This window comes from Corythoichthys intestinalis, chromosome 12 (genome assembly GCF_030265065.1).
Source record: "Corythoichthys intestinalis isolate RoL2023-P3 chromosome 12, ASM3026506v1, whole genome shotgun sequence".
NCBI classification, from domain to species: Eukaryota; Metazoa; Chordata; class Actinopteri; order Syngnathiformes; family Syngnathidae; genus Corythoichthys; species Corythoichthys intestinalis.
In genome coordinates, this window is record NC_080406.1 from 19,647,308 (window position 1) to 19,675,130 (window position 27,823).

The 27,823-nt window shown below is 41.2% G+C and overlaps 2 protein-coding genes across 2 annotated transcripts; both read left to right on the plus strand.

Moving 5' to 3' along the window:
* The first annotated feature begins 1,256 nt into the window (after positions 1-1,256).
* Positions 1,257-2,397, plus strand: LOC130927325 (trace amine-associated receptor 13c-like). The gene is made up of 2 exons (XM_057853084.1): positions 1,257-1,429; positions 1,590-2,397. Exons 1-2 carry the CDS (start codon positions 1,257-1,259, stop codon positions 2,395-2,397), a joined length of 981 nt encoding a protein of 326 aa, XP_057709067.1.
* Positions 2,398-20,289: 17,892 nt separating this feature from the next.
* On the plus strand, positions 20,290-21,481 carry LOC130926658 (trace amine-associated receptor 13c-like). The gene is made up of 2 exons (XM_057851694.1): positions 20,290-20,513; positions 20,674-21,481. The coding sequence occupies exons 1-2, from the start codon at positions 20,290-20,292 to the stop codon at positions 21,479-21,481; spliced, it is 1,032 nt and encodes a 343-aa protein (XP_057707677.1).
* The last annotated feature ends 6,342 nt before the right edge of the window (positions 21,482-27,823 follow it).

Consider the following 27,823-nt stretch of genomic DNA (forward strand, 5'->3'; position numbering starts at 1 on the left):
AAATTTGTAGTCTGTGTTATTTTATTGTATGTGTATGAGTTGTTGTGTTATCTGTTATCTGTAAGTTTCCTCTTCTTAGGGGACAATAAACTTAAGCTGAACTGAACTGAACTGAGCATGGAGAAAAGAAAGAAGACTGAACTGTCTGAGGACTTGAGAAGCAAAATTGTAAGGACACATGGGCAATCTCAAGGTTACAAGTCCATCTCCAAAGACCTGAATGTTCCTGTGTCTACCGTGTGCTGTGTCATCAATAAGTGTAAAGCCCATGGCACTGTGGCACTGCAGTCCGAGGGTACAACAGTGTATACCCGTACTATCCGTCGGCGTCTGAATGAAAAGGGATTCTATGTTAGGATACCCAGAGACATCAAAAAGACAGGCTGAAGTTTGCCAAAACTTACCTGAGAAAAGCCAAAAATGTTTAGAAGAATGTTCTCTGGTCACATGTGACAAAAGTAGAGTTTTTTTGGGTAAAGGCATCAACATGGAGTTTACAGTAATAAAAATGAGTCCTTCAAAGAAAAAAAACACGGTTCCCACAGTCAAACAAGGGTGGATGTTCCCTGATGTTTTGGAGTTGTTTTGCTACCTCTGGCACTGGACTGCTTGACCGTGTGCATGGCATTATGAAGGCTGAAGACTACCAACAAATTTTGCAGCATAATGTAGGGCCCAGTGTGAGAAAGCTGTGTCTCCCTCAGAAGTCATGGGTCTTCCAGCAGGACAATGACCCAAAACACACTTCAAAAAGCACTACAAAATGGTTTGAGAGAAAGCACTGGAGACTTCTAAAGTGGCCAGCAATGAGTCCAAACGTGAAACCCATAAAACACCTGTGGAGAGATCTGAAAATGGCAGTTTGGAGAAGGCACCCTTCAAATCTCAGAGACCTGTAGCAGTTGGCCGAAGAAGAATGGTCTAAAATTCCAGCAAAGCTTTGTTAGAATCTTATTGATGGATACCGGAAGCGGTTTTTCGCAGTTATTTTGTCTAAAGGTTGTGCTACCAAGTATTAGGCTGAGGCCGGAGATTCAAACTTTTGTTGCAATGAGTGGATTGAGCTACTACTATTAAGGCCATTTAGGAATATGTAAAATAGGATAAAGGAGCATCTGGGGTATGGCACTCATCATGACATCATATTTTGGCAACATTGACCAATTACAGTTGCTTGGGGGAGGTACAAGAACACATAAAGAGAGATGGACAACAGGGAGGTTTTGGCAGAACGCTGGCCGACCTCAAGGTTCTGCATGGACACTGAGGACCAATCCGATCTCTGCTTCCCACAGCTAGGCAACATCTCCTGCAGGAAGCCAATGTCTGATTGGTCTCGGAGCTTTATTTTAATAGTCCTCCTACCCACCACATGCATCCTCACTGTGCTGCTCAACCTGCTCGTCGTCATCTCAATCTCCCACTTCAGGCACACGTTCTTTTTCTCTGAACCTAAGATTAGGTTGTGACAGCATAGAAATGTACTGTGTTGAATGATGTTTTTTCACCTAATCCTAATTTGCCGGAAAGTGGTTTTAATAATATTTTGTTTGCATTGTTGACTGTTTTTTGTGTGTGCGTTTGTGCAGGCGGCTCCACACCCCAACCAACTTCCTCCTCCTCTCCCTCGCTGTCTCTGACATCCTGGTGGGCTTGGTGGGGATGCCATTTATGATTACCAAGAGTACATCCTGCTGGTTACTTGGTGACATTCCATGTATTCTGTTGGGTTACCTGACTTTCATTTGTCTGTCTGCCTCAGTCGGAAACATGGTGCTGATATCAGCCGACCGTTTTGTGGCTATTTGTGATCCTCTGCATTATACTGTCAAAGTCACCGTGAAAAAAATTCAAGTTTGCATTTGTATCTGTTGGTCGGCTTCTGTTATCCATTGTGGCATTGTTTTGAAGGACAAATTGGCACATCCTGAAACCGGTAACACTTGCCTTGGAGAGTGTGTTCGCAGTACTGACATTATCGGGGGCATTCTGGATGTTATCGTGAACTTCCTAATTCCTCTCGGCGTCATTGTCATTCTCTACACAAGAGTCTTTGTGGTTGCAGTGTCTCAGGCGAGAGCCATGCGCTCCCACGATAAATGTGTTAAAGTACAACATTCTGCCCCTTTCAGAGCAAAGAAATCTGAGCTGAAGGCCGCCAAGACTCTGGGTATTGTTGTCCTGATATTTCTGATGTGTTTCTGTCCGTACAATATCGCCAGTCTGATCGTTTATAATGAAAACGTGATGAATTATTTTGCTTATTTTTATAGTTTGAACTCATGTCTGAACCCGTTGATATACGCCGTGTTCTACCCCTGTTTTAGAAGAGCTTTTAAGCACATTGTTACTTTGCGCGTACTGCAGCCTGGCTCCAGTGATACCCACATACTGTAATCTCACTGTGCTCACATTCAAAACATTTAAATGCCCTCTGAATGAATGCATTGAGGTACGTGTGTTGCTGCAAGTTGGTTTACCCTGATGTGTTTTAAATTACCTAACTTTCCTCTTTGCCTTTTCAAATGTTTGCTTTAGTTAGCACAGTACTTTATGTATTTTAGACTAAAAATGTGTTTTAATTTGTGATGCTCCACAGCCTCACCTCCCTCTTTCCAGCAATTGGGTCCATCACGTCTGCCTCGCCCTGACCAAGCTGTTACATCCAGTCTAGATTTTTTTTGTAGTTCTTCTATACCATATATAAAATGTTGGATTGATAATAAATCAGTCAATATTCCACCTTCACAAAAGGTCAAGGAGCATCATTTATGAATTTGCATGTATGGGAAAGCACGATTCACTTATATATGTATGTTTGTGATAACCAAGATAAATGTGGTATAATGTATTGGGCATATCAATAGTGTTTATAATATTATGTGTAAATTATGCATAAAATAATGTACATACAGTATTTCATAAGGCACTTTGAAATAATGAAATGAAATAATGTTCATAATGAGTGAAAGGCTCCTAAGCCTTTACAAACTGCCTGTATATGTGTCATTTGTTGTTTGTTCCCTACTGCATCTTTGAAATAAAAAGTTGAAAAATCAAATAAATCGATTGTCACTTGTTTCTCTGTGTTATGTTTAAGCTAAACATCATGTGGACTGAATTAGCCACCCTGACAGTAAACAAATATAAGCTAATCATATTTTTGGGGCTTTCTCTAAACAGATATATACTGTATATATGCACTATGCCTTGATTTATATATACATATATATATATATATATATATATATATATATATATATATATATATATATATATATATATATATATACATATATATACATATATATATATATATATATACATATATATACATATATATATATATATATATATATATATATTTTTTTTTTTTTTTTTTTTTTAATTTAATTTTTTACTTTTGCTTAGGGAATGGGTAAGATGTTAGTCGATTGAGCGTGTGTTCTTTTGTCTTGCCTTAAATATTTTGTTGGGGCAGACAGTTCAGACTTTTTTCATTTTTCAACGCAAACCAATTTGTTTGATTCTGCTTCCATCTGCTGGAAAGACAGGGGAGTGCAGGCAACCTATGCGCATTCGAGACACCCCATCAGATCTGTTCGCTCAGATTTTGTCAAATGATTTGTCGATTCGGATTGTGCCACTTGTGCAACCATAGGCGGAATTTGCCTTTGGGGGCAGGGGGGTCACAACATGTTGATGACCCTAAAACGCAGTGTCAGCAATAAAATTAACTTACAAGAATAGTTAAAATAATAAGTTGACAATGAGCGTTTTTTGTTTGCCATCATTCTTGATGGAAATTCTAAATCAGGCTGCTTAGGCAATACTTTTCGCCAAGATCGTCATCCGTGGAATTTGGTGCGCCCGCCGGTGTCGTGGCAATGTAGTTACCCCAGTCAAAAATTGTATCCCCTTGGCAGAGCCATATGGAGGTAGATTTGTGTCTTTATTATTCAATCCCAAAAAAGTTGCTTTATAAAAAAAAAAAAAGAAAAAAAAGAAAAAAATATATATATATTTTCAACCAAAAAAGTCGCTTTAATAAAAAAAAAAAAGTGTTTGAATGCAAAAATAAATTTGAAACTCAAAAAACTTTTTAAAAAATGCATGTGAGCGCTATTTTTCTTTATCATTCTTTTTTTTTTTTTTTTTTTTTTTTCCCATTGAAGTAGTGTTGATTTGTGTTTGGCCACATTTTGGCAAGGACATTTTTCTCTTTATTATTCAATTAAAAAAAATAAGTTGCTTCAAAAAAAATATAGATTTTCAAAAAGAAAAATCACTTCAATCAAAAAAATGAAAAATTTCAATCATAGAAAAAAAGTATTATTATTAGTGTTATTATATGCAAAGCAAATGACTAAGGTGCTCGAAAAATAATTTCGACCCATTACAGAAACACGTGGGGTTTTTTTTCATTTCATTCATTTTTGTTGCAGTTTTATTGCTATACAACTTTTATATATATATATATATATATATATACAGCATATATACACACAGTATATATAAGTTGTATAACTCATTATTGGTATAAAAGACACCTGTGCACAACCTCAGTCAGTCACACTCTAAACTCCACTAAGGCCAAGACCAAAGACCTTTCGAATGACACCAGAGACAAAATTGGGGCATTTTGAGTGAAAATCTCCTTCCATCAGCAAGGGCATTGAAAATGAGAGGTGGCTGGGTCTTTCAGCATGACAATGATCCCAAACACACAGCCAGGGCAACAAAGGAGTGGCTTCGTAAGAAGCATTTCAATGTCCTGGAGTGGCCTAGCCAGTCTCCAGATCTCAACCCTATAGAAAATCTGTAGAGGGAGTTGAAAGTCCGTGTTGCCCAACGACAGCCCCAAAACATCACTGCTCTAGAGGAGATCTGCATGGAGGAATGTGCCAAAATACCAGCAACAGTGTGTGAAAAGCTTGTGAAGAGTTACAGAAAACGTTTGGCCTCCGTTATTGCCAACAAAGGGTACATAACAAAGTATTGAGATGAACTTTTGGTATAGACCAAATACTTATTTTGCACCATGATTTGCGAATAAATTCTTTAAAAATCAAACTGTGATTTTCAGTATTATTTCCCACATTCTGTCTCTCATGGTTGAGGTTTACCCATGTTGACAATTATAGGCCTCTCTAATATTTTCAAGTGGGAGAACTTGCACAATTAGTGGTTGACTGAATACTTATTTGCCCAACTTTACACCTTGCGCATGTATGTGTATAATGTAACTTGTTTATTTAGCACCTTTGGATAATGTTGAGAGTTCAACTGAATGTAGAAGAATGCATTTTCACCAACATAAAAGCTTCGGGAGCAAAAGCTGCTGTATTTGCTAAAACAATAAAGATAGGCAGCTTGCGTTGCCAGGTTGGATAGGTTTCTGCTATTAAAGTTTTTTTGTTTTTTTTGTTTTTTTTTTAATAGTGTGTTTATAACCTATAGCTTTATGTGCAGTTTTGTCAGGAAGGCTCTAATTCTGACCTCATGAACAAGGTGATGAACGCCGCTCACAACCACCAGAATCAGCGCATTCACAGTAACAGTCATGAGACAGAAATATGACACGTTAAAATAACGTTTGCCCAAAATATGAACATGTTCATGAACGATCCTTCATCGAACGTGTTCATGTACAACACTGTTGAGGAACAAGGAAGGGCTTGTAACAGGGGTTAAGGGATGTGAAACTATAGTAAGATTCATTGAATGACCGGGGCCTGAAAAAAAAACACCTTCTTCTAGGATTGTTCCGATCATGTTTTTTTGCTCCAGATCCGATCCCGATTGTTTTAGTTCGAGTATCTGCAGATTCCGATATTTCCCGATCCGATTGCGTTTTATTGCTCCCAATTCAATTCCAATCATTCCCGATATTTTTTTCCCGATCATATACATTTTGGCAATGCATTAAGGCAAAAATGAATAAAAATTCGGACAAAAATATACATTCACCATACAGTACATAAGTACTGTATTTGTTTATTATGACAATAAATCCTCAAGATGGCATTTACATTATTAACATTCTTTCTGTGAGAGGGATCCACGGATAGAAAGACTTGTGACTTTGTATATTGTGACTAAATATTGCCATCTAGTGTATTTGTTGAGCTTTCAGTAAATGATACTGTGGCCATGCCCAAATGCATGATAGGAAGTGGAACCATGACTGTGCGTAGTGCTACCAATTGATATATCTTCTCTGCGTTGGGAAATAACATGAGGTGTTAAGAAAAAGATCAATTGCTACCTTGCTTTCCCACATTGCTTCCCTTGATATTTCTAATTGTAGGGAGAGGGATTGTAAGGTATTAGCCAATTAAAAAAAGGCTCCAAAGGCTGCCAAAATACACTCTACTCATTTTATGCTGCCTTTTATCTCTCTATATAGATAAAACAAGCGCCATTACAGATTGAGCACGACAATGCGTGAGTGGGTCGTGCAGCGTATGCGTTAATTGTGTTAAATATTTTAGCGTGATACATTTATAAAAAAATTAATTACCGTTGTTATCGGGATAAATTTGATAACCCTACCTTAAGCCTAAACTAAAGACTCTGGATGAGTGTAACATATTATGTCTGTAACGTTAAATACAATTAGAAAACGATTTAATAAAAAAATATACGGTGTATATATTAAAAAAAGGCATGGCCGATATTTTTTTGCTGATTCCGATACTTTGAAAATGACGTGATCGGACTCAGTCGATCGGCATCTCTACCTTCTTCAGTTTACGGCCTCGATGCAGTGCGGTCTAAATTCTTGTCACTATGTATTTAATTTGTTTCTCTGTTTGACGTTGAAACTAGATAAGACTTGGGCAGATTTATTGAAATTCAGTGACAAAATAAATGAAGGAATAACATAAGGAATAACCAAAACAGTTGTTGGTTTAAAGACCAGTTGTACATCATCAACTTCATAAACATGATAGTTAGAACCACTAGGTTAAACACCGTATACCTTCAATTCTTGCAAAATATAAAGTTTATTTTCCAGAAAGGCTTACATTTCTCGGGGAGGATGCATTGGAGATTTTGGTCGACCATTAACTGTTGTTGATTCACACCTTGGCCAATTAGTACGTGATGATGACAGCGGTTTGCAATTAGAGGTGTGAAGACAACACAACCACATGTCAGACAAGACTTGTGTTTTTCCCAGCAGGGACAAAGAAAGACAGTAGTCTTGTTTTCATCAAACTGACAATGTTGAAAGCAGAATGACGTAAGGGTTTTACACCAAAGGTAAATTTACCTAAACAACTGCTTTTTGGGGGGTTAGGGTATGTCTAAATACTATTTTGGCAAATGCCTGAATATTTGGACAGATTTTTGGGGGACAAATGTCCCGGACTCTTTTTCAATTTCAAAGTCGGTTTCCAATAGTGTCAGCACAGTGCTGATAGGTTAGCACATCCGCCTCACAGTTCTGATTTCAATTGTTCAATCCCGGCCTTCCTTGTGTAGACTTTGCATGTTCTCCCTGTGCCTGCGTGGGTTGTACTTCGGTTTCCTCCCACATCTCAAAATCATGTACGGAAAGGTTTAAAATTGTCCTTCATTATGAGTCTGACGGCAAATGGTTGTCTCATTGTGCCCTGTGATTGGCTAGAAACCAATTCAGGGTGTACCCCGGCTACTGCCCATACTTGGCTGGGATAGGCTCCAGCACCGTCATGACCCTCGAGAGGGTAAGAGGAACAGAAGTTAGATGAATGAAAAATTTCCATTGGGTTGTGACCCAAAATAATTGATTCGACCAGATAACCATTCTTGAAGGTAAAAGATGTGAGTGTATCAGGAGCAAACTCCTCATTCATTCATCTTTTGTGCCGCTTAATGGCCGAGAAACATTTTTTTAAATTAAACACTGTCACCGGCCCAAAAAAGTCTGCCAACCAACCGAGAAGTCCCCAGTACACCCAATGGCCAGTCCACCCCTGGCTAGGCTCAACCTGTGTATGATGTCAAAGATTCCCTTCCCTAGATTACATACATTGAATTAGTATTTACTTAGTAGCATTGTCTTCAAACTGTATGACTTGGATGAAATGTTTTGAATATCTTTTTGCAAGATTTGCCCATTCCACCTGAGAAAACTAATTGAGCCAAATTCAGGATTTCCACTTGCCTTTTCAGGTCTGCCTACACTGTTTAATAGAATTAAGATCGGGACTTTGCAATGGCAACTCTAGAAACATTGACTTCTGATCCTCAAATGATTTTGGAACCAATCGGGGTGTATGCTTCAGCTTCTTGTCCATCTGTAAAACCCATTTGCACCCAAGCTATTCATACTTGTTTAATTTCTTGAAATGTTGGCTTGGTGAATCCCCGAATTTCAAAAGGTGAAGACGGTGTTCTAAGGTTTCCAAAACTCCTTATTTTTGTGGACAACGTTCAGTATTCATTTCACTGACGATGACGTTCTTACCAGGTTCAAACAGAATCTTCACAGGTTAATAGTTTTTCTCGGTTGACAGATTTCAGATTAAAAAGCCCATTTAGGACAAAGAGCCCATCTCTTTCTTGAGTGCTATGACGTCTCGTGGTGTTTATACTTGAATATGGTTTAGCGTTAGAAAACATGAAAGGATCCTTAGCCATCTAGAAATTGAACTCAAAGATGAATCAGACTTGTGAAAGACCACAAATGTCTCCCTTATATCTTGGCTGATTTCTTTTGACTTGCCTTGATCTTACACAAAGAAGTAATGAGTGTTAAGTGTGTCTTAAATACAACCCTAGGCGTGTTACTAATTCGATCTAATAATGTCATGTAACGTATGAAAAGCTTCCAAAGAAGCGCTCATCTGACCCGATCATGCCAGAGATTCAAACTTCCGTCGCTATGATACTCCAAGATTGAGTGACTACTACTTAGGCTAGGGTAACCAAACGTCCTCTTTTGCCCGGACAAGTCCTACTTTCACGTAGTATCCTCGTCGTCCGGGCAGGTTTTATAAATTCATAGAAATGTCCGGGTTTTATGATTTTTTTACGGGACAAAGTTGAAGAGAATCTCTCCGGCCACTGGGTGGCAGCGCCTGCCTGCGATGACATGGCCCCTAGTAGTAGGGAAGGAAGGACCACGCTAGGCATTATGGGAAACGTAGTTTTGAACTGCTACGTTTGGAAACATGCGGGTAGAATAGTTTGTCAGTTTACTTCAGTTATTGTGTGTGTGCAATCTAGAACATTGAATGAGAATATCAATTGAATGGGAATAACAATTTGTCAAGGGCAATTGTCGTGATAGTAATTTATAAGCCTACTGTGTGTATGTGTATTGACTGGACTACATTTCCATGGGTCTGCATTATATATACTGTATATGTATATATATATATATATATATATATATATATATATATATATATATATATATATATATATATATATATATATATATATATATATATATATCCACAGACTGATTTTATAGGCTTCAGCACCCATGAGCATTGTGTAAGTAATTATTGACATCAACAATGGCGGCTACTAGTTTATTTTTTGATTGGGAAAAAAAAAAAAAATATATATATATATATATAAACCCTAACCCTATATATTAGGGGGGTCAAACGATTAAAAATTTTAATCGAGTTAATTACAGCTTAAAAATTAATTAATCGTAATTAATTGCAATTAATCCCAATTCAAACCATCTATAAAATATGCCATTTTTTCTTTAAATTATTGTTGGAATCGAAAGATAAGACACAAGATGGATATATACATTCAACATACGGTACATAAGTACAGTGATACCTCAGCTCACGAACATAATTGGTTCCCAGAAAGTGTGTGTAAGGCGAAAAGTTCGTCTTCTGAACATTTATTTCCCATAAGAAACCATTAAAATGAGAATAATCCGTTCCCAGGTCCCCATAAAACATAATTTTCTACTAAATAAGCCTTAAAACTACACAAAAATATACCTTATTTTCTTTAATGTCTTCTTAGGCTTAACACTAGCCTGTGGTGGGGTCTTTTTCGGTCCCATAATAGCAAAAGTACACTCAATATGGTCCAAAATGTCTATCAAACACAAACCACGTCCGCACTCAACGAAAGGGAGGGGACGAACTGGGACGCCGTGAGCGTGCGTCAGCTTCTCGTGGCGCTGTTCGACCGCGTGGTTTGGTTCGTCCACCGAAAACTAGTTCGTCAGCAGAGACTATATGCTCGCGAATTTAATGTTCTTGAGGCGAAAAGTTCGTGAGTTTAAGCGTTCGTGAGCTGAGGTATCACTGAACTGTATTTCTTTATTATAACAATAAATCAACAAGATGGCATTACCATTATTAACATTCTGTTAAAGTGATCCATGGATAGAAAGACTTGTAGTTCTTAAAAGATAAATGTTTGTACAAGTTGTAGAAATTTTATATTAAAACCCCTCTTCATGTTTTCGTTTAAATAAAATTTGTAGAATTTTTCAATCAAAAAATTAACTAGTAGCCCGCCATTGTTGATGTCAATAATTACTTACACAATGCTCATGGGTGCTGAAGCCTATAAAATCGGTCGCACCCTAGCGCCAGCAGAGGGCGCCAAAACTACGAAAAACACAAGTACACATTTCACTGTGCTGTCATTTTAATCTGTTTGAGCGGGGCATTTGTGCGTTAATTGCGTCAAATATATTAATGTGATTAATTTAAAAACATTACTTACCGCCCATTAACGCGATAATTTTGACAGCCCTTATATATATATATATAAATATATATATTTATATATATATATATAAATATATATATATATATATATATATATATATATATATATATCACACTTTAAATATATTAAAGTGATATAGGCATCTTTGAGTGAACTTCGAGTAAAATTCAAGTATCTTGAGGCCGGGCTGAGTGTCCTCTTTTTTGGAAATCAAAATATAGTCACCCTAACTTAGGCTGTCGAGGAAAGAAATGTTTTTTTGTCCCAAATTAACTCGAACTCCCAAACCTTAAGCCGGAGTTATGCTCCCACGTTGCAGTGATGGCGCAGCGACTACGGCGTCATTCGACATTCGATGGTTCTCCGGACAGGTGACGCGTTGCTCTGTAATTCCAAGCCAAGCCACTAGAGGGGTGTGGTGCATAAGCGGACTTTAAGGGGGGGGCAGGTGGGCCGAAAAGTGTCATTGCATGTAATTTATTTTGCTATATATATAAAAGTTGTAAAGCAATAAAACTGCAACAAAAATGAATGAAATGAACAACAACAAAAATTTTTATAATGGGTAAAAATTATTTTAGACAAAAATGTCCTAGCCCAAACACAAATCAACATTACATCAATCAAAAAAGTTGCTTCAATATAAAAAAAAAAAAAAAATCAAAGAAAAGAAAAGAAAAATAGCTTTCACATGCATTTTTTTTGAGTTTCAAATTTATTTTTTCGTTCAAACACATTTTTTTTTTAATTGAAGCGACTTTTTTTTGGTTGAAAATTATATTTTGATTGAAGCAATTTTTTTTATTGAAGCAACTTTTTTTTTGATTGAATAATAAAGACACAAATCTACCTCCATATGGCTCTGCCCAGGGGATACAATTTTTGACTGGGGTAACTACATTGGCACGACACCGGCAGGCGTACCATATTCAATAAATGACGATCTTGGCGAAAAGTATTGCCTAAGCAGCCTGATTCAAACAAAAAATGCTCATTGTCAACTTATTATTATACCAAATATTCTTTTAAGTTAATTTTATTGCTGACACTGCGTTTCGGGGTCATCAACATGTTGTGCCCCCCCTGCCCCAAAAGTCAAATTCCGCTTATGGTGGTGTGTTATGTTTGTACAATTTTGGGGCATGCTTGTTGACTTCCTCTTGTCTAGTTTAACGGAGAAAAAATAAACAATGCAATATGGAACGCTCGAATGTGGATCTTCAGCTCATCAACACTGAATAAATGTTGATCATACAAATGTTGAGGCACAGGCGACGCAGAAGACTGTTTCGAGGCGGTCTGTCCAACTTTTGATGCCGCATAGAGTTCCTCTAGCCTCAGGTAAAAACCAGCTAGCTGTGGCTGCTAGCTTCAAACTGGCGTCGAGCACTGGGTCCAGCGTTTTTTTTGCCGTGTCCTACAACCAGCCAGTGGGAGGCCATAGGAGATTTCTGGCGTCTATGGAACTTCCCAAACTGCGTTGGAAGCCTTGATGCTAACGTTATCATAAAAAGCACCGAGGCACTCTCAATCAGTGATGATGTGTCGTGTGTGAACTGTCTGTTATTGAAAATTAAAGATCAAAACAACTCTTTTGACACCAAACCTGTACTTTATTCTTCATATACTTGAAGTGTGACACGTAAATAAGTCACAGACTTACAGCAAACATACAGTGGGGAGAACAAGTATTTGATACACTGCCGATTTTGCTGTTTTTCCCACTTGCAAGCCATGGAGAGGTCTGTAATTTGTATCATAAGTTCTCTTCAACTGTGAGGGACGGAATCTAATACAAAAATCCAGAAAATCACATTGTATAATTTTTAAATCATAAATTTGTATTTAACTGTATGAAATAAGTAGTTGATACATTACCAACTAGTAAATATTTCGGCTCTTAGTTCTTTTTTAAGAACCCCTCCTGAGTTCTTTTTTAAGAACCCCTCCTGTTCTCCACTCATTACCGGAAGTAACTGCACCTGTTTGAACTTGTGACCTGTATAAAAGACTAAGCTTGAGAACGATAAACCGATACGACCGGATATCCGGTTTTACAGATGAGAGATACAGCTGTATCGATAGTAAAGTTACCATTCGACAGTAATTAGCCATTAAATATTCAATGAACCGATAGTAGAGAAAGAATTCGGCTATCGCGAGCACAAGAATCGGCTTCTAATGCCTAGTTCAATCCATTGCTTAATATGATAATAATATAACTTATACTTCACATGCTGCGCTTGTGTCATTCACCACACAGCGCACTTAGATTGAGACCGCACGCATGATATAATATGGACAAGCACTACTCACAGTCGTGGTTGCCTCAACTTGCCATGCATTTCGGCAGAACCGCTACTAGTCGCCGTCATTACCCGATCGTCACGGGCGTGTCATAACAACGCGAGAGCTAACAAAACCACTGCAACGCCCGCTCCGTAGCGTTTTCTTCACAGCCCAAAACGAAACTACTAGTGGCAACGAAGCAACATGCTAAAACAATGGACAGTTTGATCACAGACGCCAGCGATGTGCAGTGATTGATTTTCAACGCACCCAGAAAAACTAAAGTCAGACTTTGAAGTGATGAAGGCAGCCAGATCTGTTCGAATGGGACGGAGCTTGTGTGAAGCAGTACTGAGATCGTGAGTTTTTAACCCTGAAAAATAACCCACTAGACTGGTGGAAAGGGCGGCATATTGTTTCCACGAAACGCAGTCTACTTAAACATGAACAAGTGGATTAGTTGATCTTCCTCAAGAAAAATCTGACCTTCAAAAAAGATATGGACAGTGATGAGGAATAAAAAAATGTGGAAGCACAGGCATAAGTGAATGACTTTGCTGTGTATAAGGTTAAAGTAATAATTATTGACCTGTCTGTCTAAAATGCCATGGGTTAGGGTTAGGGTTTTTATTCCTCCAATTATACTAGTCATAAAGCATAATTTATTATTTATTTATGATAACACTAGCAGGTTTAATTCTTTTTTTCTAGAGCTCCTGCATATAATTAATATTTTTTTGTTTGTAAGATGTTTACGTTGAAAGTTTGCACTTGAATTACTTACCTCTTGTGTTAAAAACACCAGGAAATACAGTAATTGAATTACTGCACTTTATTGTTTGTCACTGGAGTTTTATTTTATTATCAGTCCCATCCAACAAAATGACGGTCATATAGTAAGCCTTATTCTTTTTTTTTTTTTTTTCATAAAAAAATAAAACATAACATTGGTATGAAATTTTGTTGTTTAATTTTGCTATTAGAAATGTGGTCTTTTTTATATGTTTAAAATACTGTACGAACACACACAACAAATGTTTACTATCGTATCGTTTTCACTCTGTATCGAACCGTATAGTTCTTAAACTGTATCGAATTGTATCGACTCGCTCGGCCTTAAAAATGTATCATTTTTTTAATCGAATCGTAACCTGTGTATCTAGATACATATCGAATCGGCTTCATGCCATAGATTCCCAACCCTATAAAAGACACCTGTTCACATGCTCAAACAAACAAACTCCAACCTCTCCACAATGGCCAAGACCAAAGAGCTGTGTAAGGACATCAGGGATAAAATAATAGACCTGCACAAGGCTGGGATGGGCTATAGGAAAATAAGCAAGCAGCTTGGTGAGAAGGTAACAACTGTTGGAGCGATTTTTAGAAAATGGAAGAAGTTCAAGTTGACGGTCAATCTGCCTCGTTCTGGGGCTCCATGCAAGATCTCACCTCGTGGTACACTACATGGCAGGACCTGGTCAATGACCTGAAGAGAGCTGGAACCACAGTCTCGAAGAAAACCATCGGAAACACATTAAGCCGTCGTGGATTAAAATCCTACAGCGCACGCAAGGTCCCGCTGCTGAAGCCAGTGCATGTCCAGACAAGTCTGAAGTTTGCCACTGACCAGCTGGCTGATTCAGAGGAGCAATGGGAGAAGGTCATGTGGTCAGATGAGACCAAAATTGAACTTTTTGGTCTAAACTCGGCTCGTCGTGTTTGGAGGAAAAAGAAGGTTGAGTACGACCCCAAGAACACCATCCCAACCGTGAAACATGGAGGAGGAAACTTAATTTTTTGGGGCTGCTTCTCTGCCAACGGTACAGGACGACTGCACCGTATTGAGGGGAGGATGGATGGGGCTATGTATCGCCAGATCTTGGCTGACAACCTCCTTCCTTCAGTGAGAGCCCTGAAGATGGGTCGTGGCTGGGTCTTCCAGCATGTCAACAACCCAAAGCACACAGCCAAGGCAACTAAAGAGTGGCTCCGTAAGAAGCATCTTAAAGCACTAATGTGAAGTAAGGTTGGCCAACCATGTTTTTGAATAATATCAATGGCTAAACAATAATAAGCATATTTTCTTTTTTTTTTTTTAACGCAACCCTTCCAGATTGTTTGTTTAACCCATAGCAACGCCCCTGACAGCGAAAATGCTTTTCTTCGGCAATCTTCGGAAATCTTCGGCAATTACGTCACACCGGGAAGTGCGAGAAAGTCCGGCATAGAAGAGTATTTTTTGTTGCATTGCTTCTCGGTAAGATGCCACAGCGGTGTGTGGTGATGTTTTGTTCTCACTCAAACGAAAAGTTGTATGAGTGGCCAAAGGATAGCAGGGCACGTAAATGGACATCTTTCGTTTGCACAAAGCAAATGAATTTCACGCCATCATTGAGTAGTGTTCTCTGCTGCAAACACTTCGAAGATGCCTGATTCCTTAACCGGTCTGCTTATGATCAAGGATTTGCCAAAAAGTAAGAGTGATTTTTGGATAGATGACTGATGACTTTGTCAAAGCAGAGCTGCCAACTGTTGTGGAATGTACAGTAGAAGCTAGCGACGTTAGCCGAAAGCCAACTCGTGGCAATAGTCGTGGCATAGTTGTTGTTGTGTTCGCGAGTGTTACGTCCCAAGGACGGCTCACGAAGGGCGTAACATAAAACGAGCCACACAATTTCACAAGTGGCACAAAATTTACACAACAAACTCGCAATGAATATGGTAAATGGTAAATGGTGTTATACTTATATAGCGCTTTTCCACCTTTCAAGGCAATATGTACAAAATGTAGATGAAGCGCGGCTTCAGGGTAAGCCCAGGCAAACAAAAGGAATCTACACTTGAACCCCAACCGCTAACTAAACTCTGATCATGAAAAAGAATGAAGAAAAGACAGCCACTAACCTAGCTTCTTACGCTAAACAAAACAGGAGAAAACGGGTTGAACAGAAATGGCGACTTACCCCTTCTTGCTTCAGTGCTCTTATTTACAGTGGTGAAAAAAAACGATCCAATAACGAATAAACAAAATACCTCACCGAAAAAGCAAATGAGCGTGAATGGCGAGCTAACAGCTGCACAATGCTGTCAAATGTGAACGTTGACAGCGCAAGTCCCGCAGTGAATCATGGGAAATGTAGTCTCGGGACAACACTGAAGTGGTGCTTTGTAATCTGTTCGCTTGTGTGAAAAAAAACTACATTTCCTCACGCCATTAGACGCCACTTCCTGCCGATAGCCCCAGGAAGTAGTAGTAGCTGGAAGTACGAGGCGAGGCGGAGATGAGCGACAAGGAAAACTTTGCGGTCGAATGTGGCGGCAGTCCGCTATTATTTTGTTTTCTTATTGTTGCCACAATAAAGTGGAAAAAGCCATCAACGACTCATCTCCTTCTCCCCCCCAACGTTTTTATATTATTATTTTATATGCATGAGCGCTACCGGATCTGCCAAAATGAACATGCAGTCTGATTATTATTTTTTTTAAACAATGTCATCAGATAGACAAAAACATAAAATTATGTGCAAATGCCTGCATCTTCAAATCATGAAAATAATAACAGCCTATATCTTACCAATCTTGTAATCTCGATGGGTCTTGTCTCCATTCGATGTCAGGTAGTCTGGGCACATTGTTTGCATCTTGATTAGCGTCTGGCTAATACATGTACGATCCAACATAAAATTCCAACCTCCTCCTCCTCTTCCTCCAACTCTTCAAAAACTTGGGTCTCCTCACTTGCGCTTGATCTATCACTTATATCGCTGTTTGAAGCATTGTTTGAAGGGCTTTGCAGGACGGCCGTATGGAGCGCTCCCATCGCTGTTCTCGGTGTGACGTATCACTTCCGGGTTCGTCCCCTTTCAGGCTCGAACTTCGGAAACGCGATTATTTTGTCAAATATACAACATATAAATTATTTTTTCATGCTTTATTTGTTGAATAACGTTTATTTACTTTAATTCTGGACCTATTTGGCATTTTATGAAATTACTTCACATTAGTGCTTTAAGGTCCTGGAGTGGCCTAGCCAGTCACCAGATCTGAACCCGATAGAAAATCTATGGAGGGAGCTGAAAGTCCACGTTGCCCGGCAGCAGCCCCGAAACCTGAAGGCTCTGGAGAAGATCTGCATGGAGGAGTGGGCCAAAATCCCTGCTGCAGTGTGTGCAAACCTTGTCAAGGACTACAGGAAACGTTTGGTATCTGTAATAGCAAACAAAGGTTACTGTACCAAATATTAAGTTCGATTTTTGTGATGTATCAAATACTTATTTCATGCAATTAAATGCAATTTTTTTTTTTTTTTTTTAAACCTGTCCTGTTCAGCTGTTTGACACAGAGAATGGAAGTCTAAGTGCCCGGATTCTGAACAGTTTTAATGTTTCACATTGAGAGTCTGACATACTCCCATTGTGATCATTCAAAACACCTTTTTATTATGACAAAGCAGCGAACAGGAAGGGATTATGGGGGGACAGAAGAAAAGAAATACAAGAGAAGAAAGAAAAGAAACACATACACAAACAACAACAAGAAATACATTGAACATCTAAACTAGTTACTAATATGCTGGTGCTATCGTCAGCGAGATGTATTTCCGGTTTACACCATGTGGGGGCCTATTGACCAGTGAAAGAGGAGAATGGGGGTGGGGGTGTCTATAAGACTATAAGCTAAGTGATTGAAAGGGGTAGAGTGTACACAAATCAGTTCTGTGATCTAGAACCCAGTAATCGTGTGAATCTCTTATGAGTGTAAGCCCGTTGGCGACCAACCCTATGCCGTCGCATCGCCAATCCCGGCACCGGAACCCCCAACCCGAGCATGCCCTACCACATCCAGCAGCACGCAAGCCCCACCGGGCGCGTGACAGCCACGCAGACGGGCGGAGAAACCGCGCGGGCGCCAACCCAGGGCCACGGCCCCCACCCAGCCAGCCCGGGGAGGGAGGGCGGGCGGGGGGGCGGGGGGGCCATGCGCAGCCCATCCCTCCTCCCGCCGCCCAGCAAAGGAGCCATCGTTCCCCCCCCCCGGGACCCAGGGTGGTTCCCCGGGCCACCCGCGCGCCCATCAACCGGCCTTCAGGGATGGCAGGAGGGGACGCATCACCAACCCCACGCCTACACCCACCCCCGCCCGCCCACCCGGGCCACGAGCCACAGCCACAGCCCCCCAACCGGCACGGCACGCACGGGACCCCCAGCGGTCCACCAAGCCCCAGGCAAGGCAGGGTCCCCCGCCGGTGCAGGCGACACCCCGCTGATACACCGGCGCCCAGCCAGCGACCCGCGACGGAGCGCAGGGCGGATGCCCAGCCAGAGAAGAGAGGGGAAGGCGGAGGCAGGAGAACGCCCAGGAACTGCCACGGGGCGATGCAAGATCGGAGACCCGACCCCCCAACCCACTCCCGCGGCCGGCAGCCGAGGCAGAGGGGAGGCCACACCCCGGGAGCCACGCCATATAGAAAAAGTGTGGGACCCACCTACCACCCTATTACTGTGGCTGCCAGGTTCCCGACTGGCAGCCATCACCCAGCACCGTGATGGGGGTGTGAGGGGAGGGTAGTGCAATGTATGCATTAAAATAGGAGAGCTTGGCTTGGGGCAGTGGGACCGCAGCATGGAGTTTCTGCCCAGCCGCCCGTCCCACCGCCCTTTGCCGGAGCTCTCCTGTGGAGTATGATGTGTGTGGTGCATTTAAAAAAGGTGCAGGGATGGCGGGGCCTGTGGTGAGGAGGCAGCCGTGAGCCCCCCCCCAACAGGTCCCAACCATCCCACAACCTTGGTGTGTGGTGCATTAAAAACAGGGGGGAGTCGGGCAGGGACTGTAAAGCCCCGTCCCAACTCTCCCCGGAGAAATGTATGAGCATGTAAGTGCCAGGGTGAAAAATATTTACAGTGCCGAAGTGAGAAGTGCGTGAGTTAAGAGGCAGGCTCCCGCGGGCGTGGCCCCGTCCACCAGAACCACCGGCCCCAGGGCGGAAGAAGCGTCAGGGCCCCGATCAATCCCCGCCCCAGACCACCCACGGCGCCTCCGCGACCGCCCACCCCCTCCCACCCACCGAGCACCCACCCCGCATCCCGAGCAGGCGCCACACCAAGCGCCGGCGACCAGGGGGCGTCCACCCCACCGGCAAGGGACAGCAAGCCTCACCCTAGGCCCCACGGGCCCCAAGAGGCCCCGCCAACGACCCCCGGGCCAAGAGGGGCGCGCGGTATGGCACCAGAGGGCACCTCCCCGGCACCCGGTACAGGGAGACGCGGCTCCGGCCGGGCGGACCTGGGAGGGAACCATGGCTGCCGCATACACCCCCCGGCCCCCACCCCAACTCCACCCCACCCCGGCCGGCCGGGGAAGGGCCGCGGCCCCGGACCGGCACCCGCGCGGCCCCCCCACCCGCCCACGACACCAGCGCGCGCCCGACGGGACCCCCCGCACAGCCAGACGCAACCGGACAAGCCCCGGCCGAAAATGCAAATTTATTATTTAAAAATCATAAAACGTGATTTTCTGTTTTTTTGTATTAGATTCCGTCCCCCACAGTTGAAGAGAACTTATGATACAAATTACAGACCTCAACATGCTTTGCAAGTGGGAAAACCAGCAAAATCGGCAGTGTATCAAATACTTGTTCTCCCCACTGTATGTACTGTACACAATTAATGATGACGTGCACCAACCAAAACTGCGACATAAAGTGCTAAAAAGCTGGCAGTTTTTGGCCGACTGGGTCACCGCTTCGTGTGGCCACTCGATTCCGAACACACACGTCTCGGTGGTTCTTCCATTTTTTTATTCAATGGCTGACTTTGCCATCTGGCAAACTTTATGATATCTTGACGAGACTTGCTCTTCGATGATACTCCCGTCGGCTCGGTCCATTTTTGCGTCTACAAAAATAATGTTTTACAATGCCGGTGATTTGGCGCTGAACCTGAAACAACAGTCTGAGCGAACCAATCACAGTCCATTTCCGCCACATCATATGCGTTGACGTGACGCTAGGGTTTGAAAAATCAATAGGACCGCATTAGGCTACGGTGCAGGGTCGTGAATCGGGTCTTCCTTGATGGCGCAGGTCTGAAGCGGAAGTATAAGTCGGCCTTTACGTGCGCCTTTCTGTTGGTTTTTAGTCATAACATAATTTGGCAATGAAAATATTTTAGGAAGATGTCAAATTCGACAAAGTAGTATCTGGGTTATGACGCTCATCATTACATCACATTTGGGCAACATTGAATAATCACAATTGCTTGGGGGAGGTGTAAGAACATATAAATTGAGATGGACAACAGGGAGATTTTGGCAGAACGCCGTCCGACCTCAAGGTTCTCCATGGACACTGAGGACCAATCGAATCTCTGCTTCCCACTGCTAGGCAACATCTCCTGCAGGAAGACAACCTTTGATTTGGCACAGAGATATATTTTCATAGCCCTCCTACCCACCACATGCATCCTCACTGTGCTGCTTAACCTGCTCGTCGTCATCTCTATCTCCCACTTCAGGCACATGTTCTTTTCTCTGAACCCAAGATTAGGCTGTGACAACATTTAAATGCTGTACTGTGTTGAATGATGTTTTCACCTAATCCTAATTGCTTGGGAAGTGGTTTTAATAACATGTTGTTTGCATTGTTGATTGTTCTTTGTGTGTGCGTTTCTTCAGGCAGCTCTACACCCCAACCAACCTCCTCCTCCTCTCGCTCGCCGTCTCTGACATCCTGGCGGTCATGGGGATGTTGGCATATCTGATTACCAATAGCACACCCTGCTGGTTTCTAGGGGACATCGCCTGTAGTATGATAAATTACCTGACTTTCGTTTGTCAGTCTGCCTCAGTAGGAAACATGGTGCTGATATCAGCCGACCGTTTTGTGGCTATTTGTGATCCTCTGCATTACACTGTCAAAGTCACCGTGAAAAGAATTCAACTTTGTATTTGTCTCTGTTGGTCGGCTTCTGGTATCCATTGTGGCATCGTTTTGAAGGACAAATTGGCACGTCCTGAAATCGGTAACACTTGCCTTGGAGAGTGTGTTCGCAGTATTGACATGATCGGGGGCATTCTGGACGTCAGCGTGAACTTCTTTATTCCTCTCGGAGTCATTGTCATTCTCTACACAAGAGTGTTTGTGGTTGCAGTGTCTCAGGCGAGAGCCATGCGTTCTCAAGCGAAATGTTTTAAACTGCAAAATTCTGCCCCTGTCAGAGCGAAGAAATCTGAGCTGAAGGCCGCCAAGACTCTGGGTATTGTCGTCCTGGTCTTTTTGTTGTTTTTCTGTCCATACAATATCGCCAGTCTGATGGCTTTTCAAATGAAAGTGATGAATTATATTGGTTATTTTTACGGTTTGAACGCGTGTGTGAACCCGTTGATATACGCGGTGTTCTACCCCTCTTTTAGAAAAGCTTTTAAGCACATTGTCACTTTGCGCATACTGCAACCTGGCTCCTGTGATGCCAACATATTGTAATGTCAATGTGCTCACATTCAAAACAGTTAAATGCCCTCTGAAAGGACGCATTGAGGTACGGGTCTTATTCCAAGTTGTTTTACCCTGATGTGTTTTGAATCACCCAACCTTCCTCTTTGAATCTTTTAACTATTTACTTTAGTTGGCACAGTTCTTATGTGTTTTAGAAAATAAAGATGTTTTCATTTGTGATGCTCCACCGCCTTGCCTCCCTCTTTCCAGCAAGCCCCCGCCTGATCAAGTTATTCCCCACCGTACACTGCTGTGTAGGTGTTCTCCCGCATATACAATGTTGGGTTGAAAATATATTCCACCGTCAAAAAAGGGGAAAGAACATCATTTATGAATTAGTATGTATGGAAAAGCACAATTCACTTTCACTGCTGTATATGTTTGTTACCACCCAAGATAAATGTGGTATTTATTGGGTATATCTACCGTGTTTATCTAATCATGTGTAGATCATGCGTATATTAACCTAAATACAGTATTTCATAAGGCACTTTGTCCAATAAGCCTTTACAGACTTCCTGTAGATTTGTCATTTGTTTTTTGTCCCCAACTGCATCTTTCAAATAAAAAGTTGAACAATTAAATCTTTTGTCAAGTTTGTCTCTCTGTGCTATGTTTAAGCCAGACATCACGTGGAATGAATTAACCACCCTGAAAGCAAACAAATATAACCAAATCATGTTTTTGGCTTGCTCTAATAGTCTAATCAAATGCATATAAACTTTCTGATTTATTTTTAGTCGATTGAGCGTGTGTTCTTTTATTTTGCGTTAAATAATTGTGATGAAAGCAATTTACATTAATGTATATATTATTTTGCAAATACAACTTTGAAGTTTGAACCGACGTCCAACGCAAACCAATTTGCGTTCCTCTGCTGCCATCTGCTGGGGAAAAAACAGCTGAGTGCAGGCAACCTGTGAGGAGTAGAGTCACTACATCTAATCCGTTAACTCAGATTTTGTCAGATAATTTCTTGATTGTCATTGTGCCACATGAAGCATATTATTTACTGTATTTTAGCATCTCCTAAAATGGAGACGACAAACCGTTAATATCGACATATATGTATATATATATATATATATAAAGCTAGATGTTCACACAGTGGGGCAAAAAAGTATTTAGTCAGCCACCAATTGTGCCAGTTCTCCCACTTAAAAAGATGACAGAGGCCTGTAATTTTCTTCATAGGTGTACCTCAACGATGAGAGACAGAATGAGAAAAAAAAAATCCAGAAAATCACTGACTGATTTTTAAAGAATTTATTTGCAAATTATGGTGGAAAAGAAGTATTTGGTCACTTACAAACAAGCAAAATTTCTGGCTCTTACAGAGCTGTAACTTCTTTAAGAGGCTCCTATGTCCTTCACTCATTACTTCTATTAATGCCACGTGTTTGAACTCATTCTCAGTACAAAAGACAACTGTCCACAACCTCAAACAGTCTCACTCCAAACTCCACTATGGCCAAGACCAAAGAGCTGTTTAAGGACATACCAGAAACAAAATTCTAGACCTGAATCTTGCTGGGAGACTTCATCTGCAATAGGTAAGCAATTTGGCGTGTAGAAATCAACTGTGGGAGCAATTATTAGAAAAGGGAAAACATGCAAGACCACTGATCATCTGCCTTGATCTGGCTCTCCCCGCAAGATGTCACCCTGTGGGGTCAAAATGATCCCAGGAACAGTGAGCAAAAATCACAGAATCACACGGGGGGAGCTCGTGAATGACCTGGGGAGAGCTGGGACCAAAGTAATAAAGGCTACTATAAATACCTCACTCAGCCACCAGGAACTCAAATCCTGCATTGCCAGATGTGTCCCCCTGCTTAAGCCAGTACATGTCCACGCCCATCTGAAAATTGCTAGAGAGCATTTGGATGATCCAGAAGAGGACTGGAAGAATGTCATATAGTCAGATTAAACAAAAATTTGAACTTTTTGGTAAAACACAACTTCTGTTTGAAGGTGAAAGAATGCTGAATTGTATCCATACCTACTATGAAGCATGGGGGTGGAAACATCATGCTTTACCACATTTCTTCTGCAAAGGGACCAGGACATCTGATACGTGTAAAGGAAAGGATAAATGGGGGCATGTATTGTGAGATTTTGAGTGAAAACCTCCTTCCATCAGCAAGGGCCATGAAGATGAAACGTGGCTGAGTCTTTCAGCATGACAACGATCCCAAACATATTGCCCGGGAAACAAAGAGTGGCTTCATAAGAAGCATTTCAAGGTCCTGGAGTGGCCTAGCCAGTCTCCAGATCTCAACCCCAAAGAAAATCTGTGGAGGCAGTTGAAAGTCCATTTTGCCTAACGACAGCCCCAAAACATCACTGCTCGAGAGGAGATTTGCATTGATTCTGTCATTATCAATTAAGGGAATATAACAAAGTATTGAGATGAACTTTTGTTCTTGACCAAATACTTATTTTCCATCATAATTTGCAAATAAATTCTTTAAAAATCAGACAAAGTGATTTTCTGGATTTCTTTTTCTCATTCTGTCTCTCATCGTTGAGGTACACCTATGAAGAAAATTACAGGCCTCTGTCATCTTTTTAAGTGGGAGAACTGCCACAATTGGTCGCTGACTAAATACATTTTTTTTTTTTTTTTTTAAATTGAGTTAGCAACTCAGTTACCTGAAGGGAAGAGTAATTAGTTACTTGGCAGAGTAACTGGTGTTACCTTTCATGTTTTTTATTCCATTAAAAAAAAAAAAAAAAAAAAAAACTAATTTTTGCTATGTTTGGAAATCGTTTAATGTTCTGAATCAACTTGAAAGTTTTTTAAAATTGCTACCGTTTTTGCATTAGTTCCCTTCTGTCTACTTTCGACATGCTAAAGTTTTAAAACTGTTTCATCATTTAAAGATAGATCCAAGTCAAGATTTTGCCGATATAGGAGTATTTTAGATAAAAAGTTATTTAAGTTCGCTAGGAATGTTCACTACAACAGAGCCTTTCTGAGCCGTGTCATTTCCCGTGTAGTTCTATAAGCATTTGATATCTAGGCGTAGATTGTAGGCTGTCGGCTACAGTCAGGAAATATTGGAGCCACCTAGCCTAGCATTGCATTTGCTACAGAGTCACAACAGTATCTCTCAGTATCTCTCACTTTTCTCACGTTATTCATCAAACGTAGTAACGCATCGTAACGCACATTTTCTCATTGCCGAAACTGTGACAAAATCAAAGCGGAGGAAAAAAAACCGCACTGCACGAAAAACGTACAGATTTTGAACGTACGGCGTGCACATTTAAAAATCAGTGCTCACTTGTACAAATTGCGCCGAAACCGTACAACTTAACAGGTATGGATGTTTAAAGGCTGAGTCGACGTAGTAACTAACTGGCAGCGAGATTGCGTCGGGGAAATATTCTAGTGATAGGTAAAGGGATTTTGTTCACTCAAATTATTTTAAATCGTTGAATTATTAAATGATTTACAAACTCTTTTGTCACACTTAGAAGAAATGGAATGGATTCAGATGCAGAATTCAGCCTTTTACTAAAACAAAAGGTCAGAGGCAGGAACAAACTGAGGGCGTTCCAGAAGGAGGAAATAACGGGCAATGAAACAAAAATGATACAAACAAGAAACAAGGGAGCCAGGCAAAATGCACTGGAGTCGGTCACTAGACTCACTACAACAAAGGACTAAGCAACAGACTGTGGTAGAACCCAATGAACAAACATCCTACGTATAATATCTGTGACTATGGATACTGGCTGTAGGGAAGAGACATTGGCACGGGACTAGGGAGTGACAAACAATTTAAGCACATGAGGAATGGGGCACAGGTGGGAACAATAGGTAATCACAATCACAGACAGGTGAGGCAGCAGGAAAGTATGAGAGGTGAAAACAGGAGGATGAGGCGTCAACATAAAACAGGAAGAGACAACAATATACCGCGACAGGACGCTCACCTAGGTGTGATAGGTTTGGGTTATAACTAGGGCTGTCAAACGATTAAAATTTTTAATCGAGTTAATCACTACGGTGGCCGAGAGGTGTCAGGCGAAAAGCAAAGTCCAAACACTTTGCAAATAGAAAAAGCACAAACCCCAATTGCAAACCTTTGCAAAAAAAAAAAAAAGCACAAAAGCAAACTGCCACAACACGATCCCCAATTGCTAAAGCGCGATCGCAAATTGGCAAAAGCACAAACCGCAATTGCCACAACACGACAGCAATGGCTCACAGCACGAATGCAAATTGCCACGACGCAATCCCCAATTCCTAAAGCGCGATTGCAAATTGGCAAAAGCACGAACGCCAATTGCCACAACGAGACAGAGGGACATCATCACTTGAAATTAATTTCTCAAGCCCCCCAATTTACTGCAAAATGGACCCGAATTTGCTTGCACTACGTTCGTGCTAGCCTTGTTTGGACAACACTCTGTCGTTGAGAGAGTTGGTACGCTCCATTAGCTGCGGGAGCTAAGCTAAGAAAAAGCTACGAGTGACGTCCCCCCTCGTAATTAATATCTTAATAAAAAGCATAATACTGTATCTACAAAACTGTTGCAGCACAAACGATTAACATCATTTTTATATAAATTTGCGTCTGATGGGGGGGGGCAATTTTACGGAGGCCCGTAGAGATGGTCACAAAGCACATATAGCAATATACAAAGCATCCTCTTTTTTATTATCATTATCATTATTTTTTTTTTAGATCTGGGTCATCGTCTTTGCAATTGCAGTCGTGCTGCGAGTCATTTGCTGTCGTGTTGTGGCAATTGGCGTTCGTGCTTTTGCCAATTTGCAATCGCGCTTTAGGAATCGGGGATTGTGTTGTGGCAGTTTGCATTCGTGCTGCGAGCCATTTGCTGCTGTGTTGTGGCAATTGGGGTTTGTGCCTTTGCCAATTTGCTATCCAGCTTTAGGAATTGGGGATCGTGTAGTGGCAGTTTGCATTTGTGCTTTTTTTCTTTTGCAAAGCGTTTGCAATTGGTGTTCGTGCTTTTTCTATTTGCAAAGTGTTTGGACTTTGCATTTCGCCTGACACCTCTCGGCCACCTTAAATCAAAGCTTAAAAATTAATTAATCGTAACTAATCGCAATTCAAACCATCTCTAAAATATTCCATATTTTTCAGTAAATTACTGTTGGAATGGAAAGATAAGACACAAGACGGAGATAAACATTCAACATAGTGTACATAAGTACTGTATTTGTTTATTATAACAATAAATCCACAAGATGGCATTAACATTATTAACATTCGTTCTGTTAAATGGATCCACGGATAGAAAGACTTCGTAAAAGATATATTTGAGTGCAAGTTATAGTAATTTTATAATAATATCTTTTATAATAATAATCATAATATTTTTGTTTTCAGCCACGTCGCTTTTCTTTTTGTGAACATTATTTAGGGAGGGATAGGAATATTATTTTTGGTGTGCTTTCACTAAATGATACTGTAGCGACTTAACTGCTCCGCCCAAATGCATGACGGGAAATTGGGCAACTATGACTTTCAGTGGTGGCTGCAAATGGTATACAGTATCTTTTACGTCGTGTTCTATTAGGCGAGTTAAGAAAAACAGCATCCCTTCCTCCGCACAAATGCATGATGGGAAATCGGGCGACCATGACTGTCAGTGGTGGCTGCAAATGTTGTACAGTATGTTCTCCATTGTGTTCCATTTGGCGTGTTAAGAAAAAGAATGTCTCCTGCTCCGCCCAAATGCATAATGGGAAGTTGGGCAACCAAGAGTGTAATTGATGGCCGCAAATGGTATACAGCAGGGTTCACCAAATCTGGGTCTCAATGCCATCTATCCTGTCATGTTTTCCACGTCCTGAATCAAATGATTATGTCATCAGCAACCTCTCCAGAAGCATGGTAATGATCCTGATTATTTGATTCAGTTGTGTTGAAGGAGGGAGACATGGAAAACACGACAGGAAAAGTGGCTCCGAGGTCTGGATTTAGTGAACCCTGGTATACAGTATGTTCTGCGTTGTGGTCAATTAGGCGTGTTAAGAAGAAGATTGTCTCTTGCTCTGCCCAAACGCATGATGGGAAGTTGGGCAACTATGACTGTTAGTAGTGGCTGCCAAAGCTTAAGCCAATAAAAGGGGTGGTCCAATAAACGCCTGTGCCCACTCGCATTTCTCTGCCTTTTTGCTCTCAATGTGCTAAAACGGTGTCATCGTAAACTAGTGGAGGCAACGCATGAACGGGTCATTCCGTGCATGTGTTAATTGTGTCAAATATATTCACGTGATTAATTTAAAAATTAATTATCGCCCGTTAACGCGATAAATTCGACAGTCGTAGTTATAACAAACCCTAT

What these genes read in the sequence shown, in the direction of transcription:
- LOC130927325 (XM_057853084.1), top strand. Translation starts at nt 1,257, where the DNA reads ATGGACACTGAGGACCAATCCGATCTCTGCTTCCCACAGCTAGGCAAC. An exon ending in ATCTCAATCTCCCACTTCAG is followed by an intron (nt 1,430 to 1,589) that starts GCACACGTTCTT and finishes GCGTTTGTGCAG; the next exon opens with GCGGCTCCACACCCCAACCA.
- LOC130926658 (XM_057851694.1), top strand. Translation starts at nt 20,290, where the DNA reads ATGGACAACAGGGAGATTTTGGCAGAACGCCGTCCGACCTCAAGGTTC. An exon ending in ATCTCTATCTCCCACTTCAG is followed by an intron (nt 20,514 to 20,673) that starts GCACATGTTCTT and finishes GCGTTTCTTCAG; the next exon opens with GCAGCTCTACACCCCAACCA.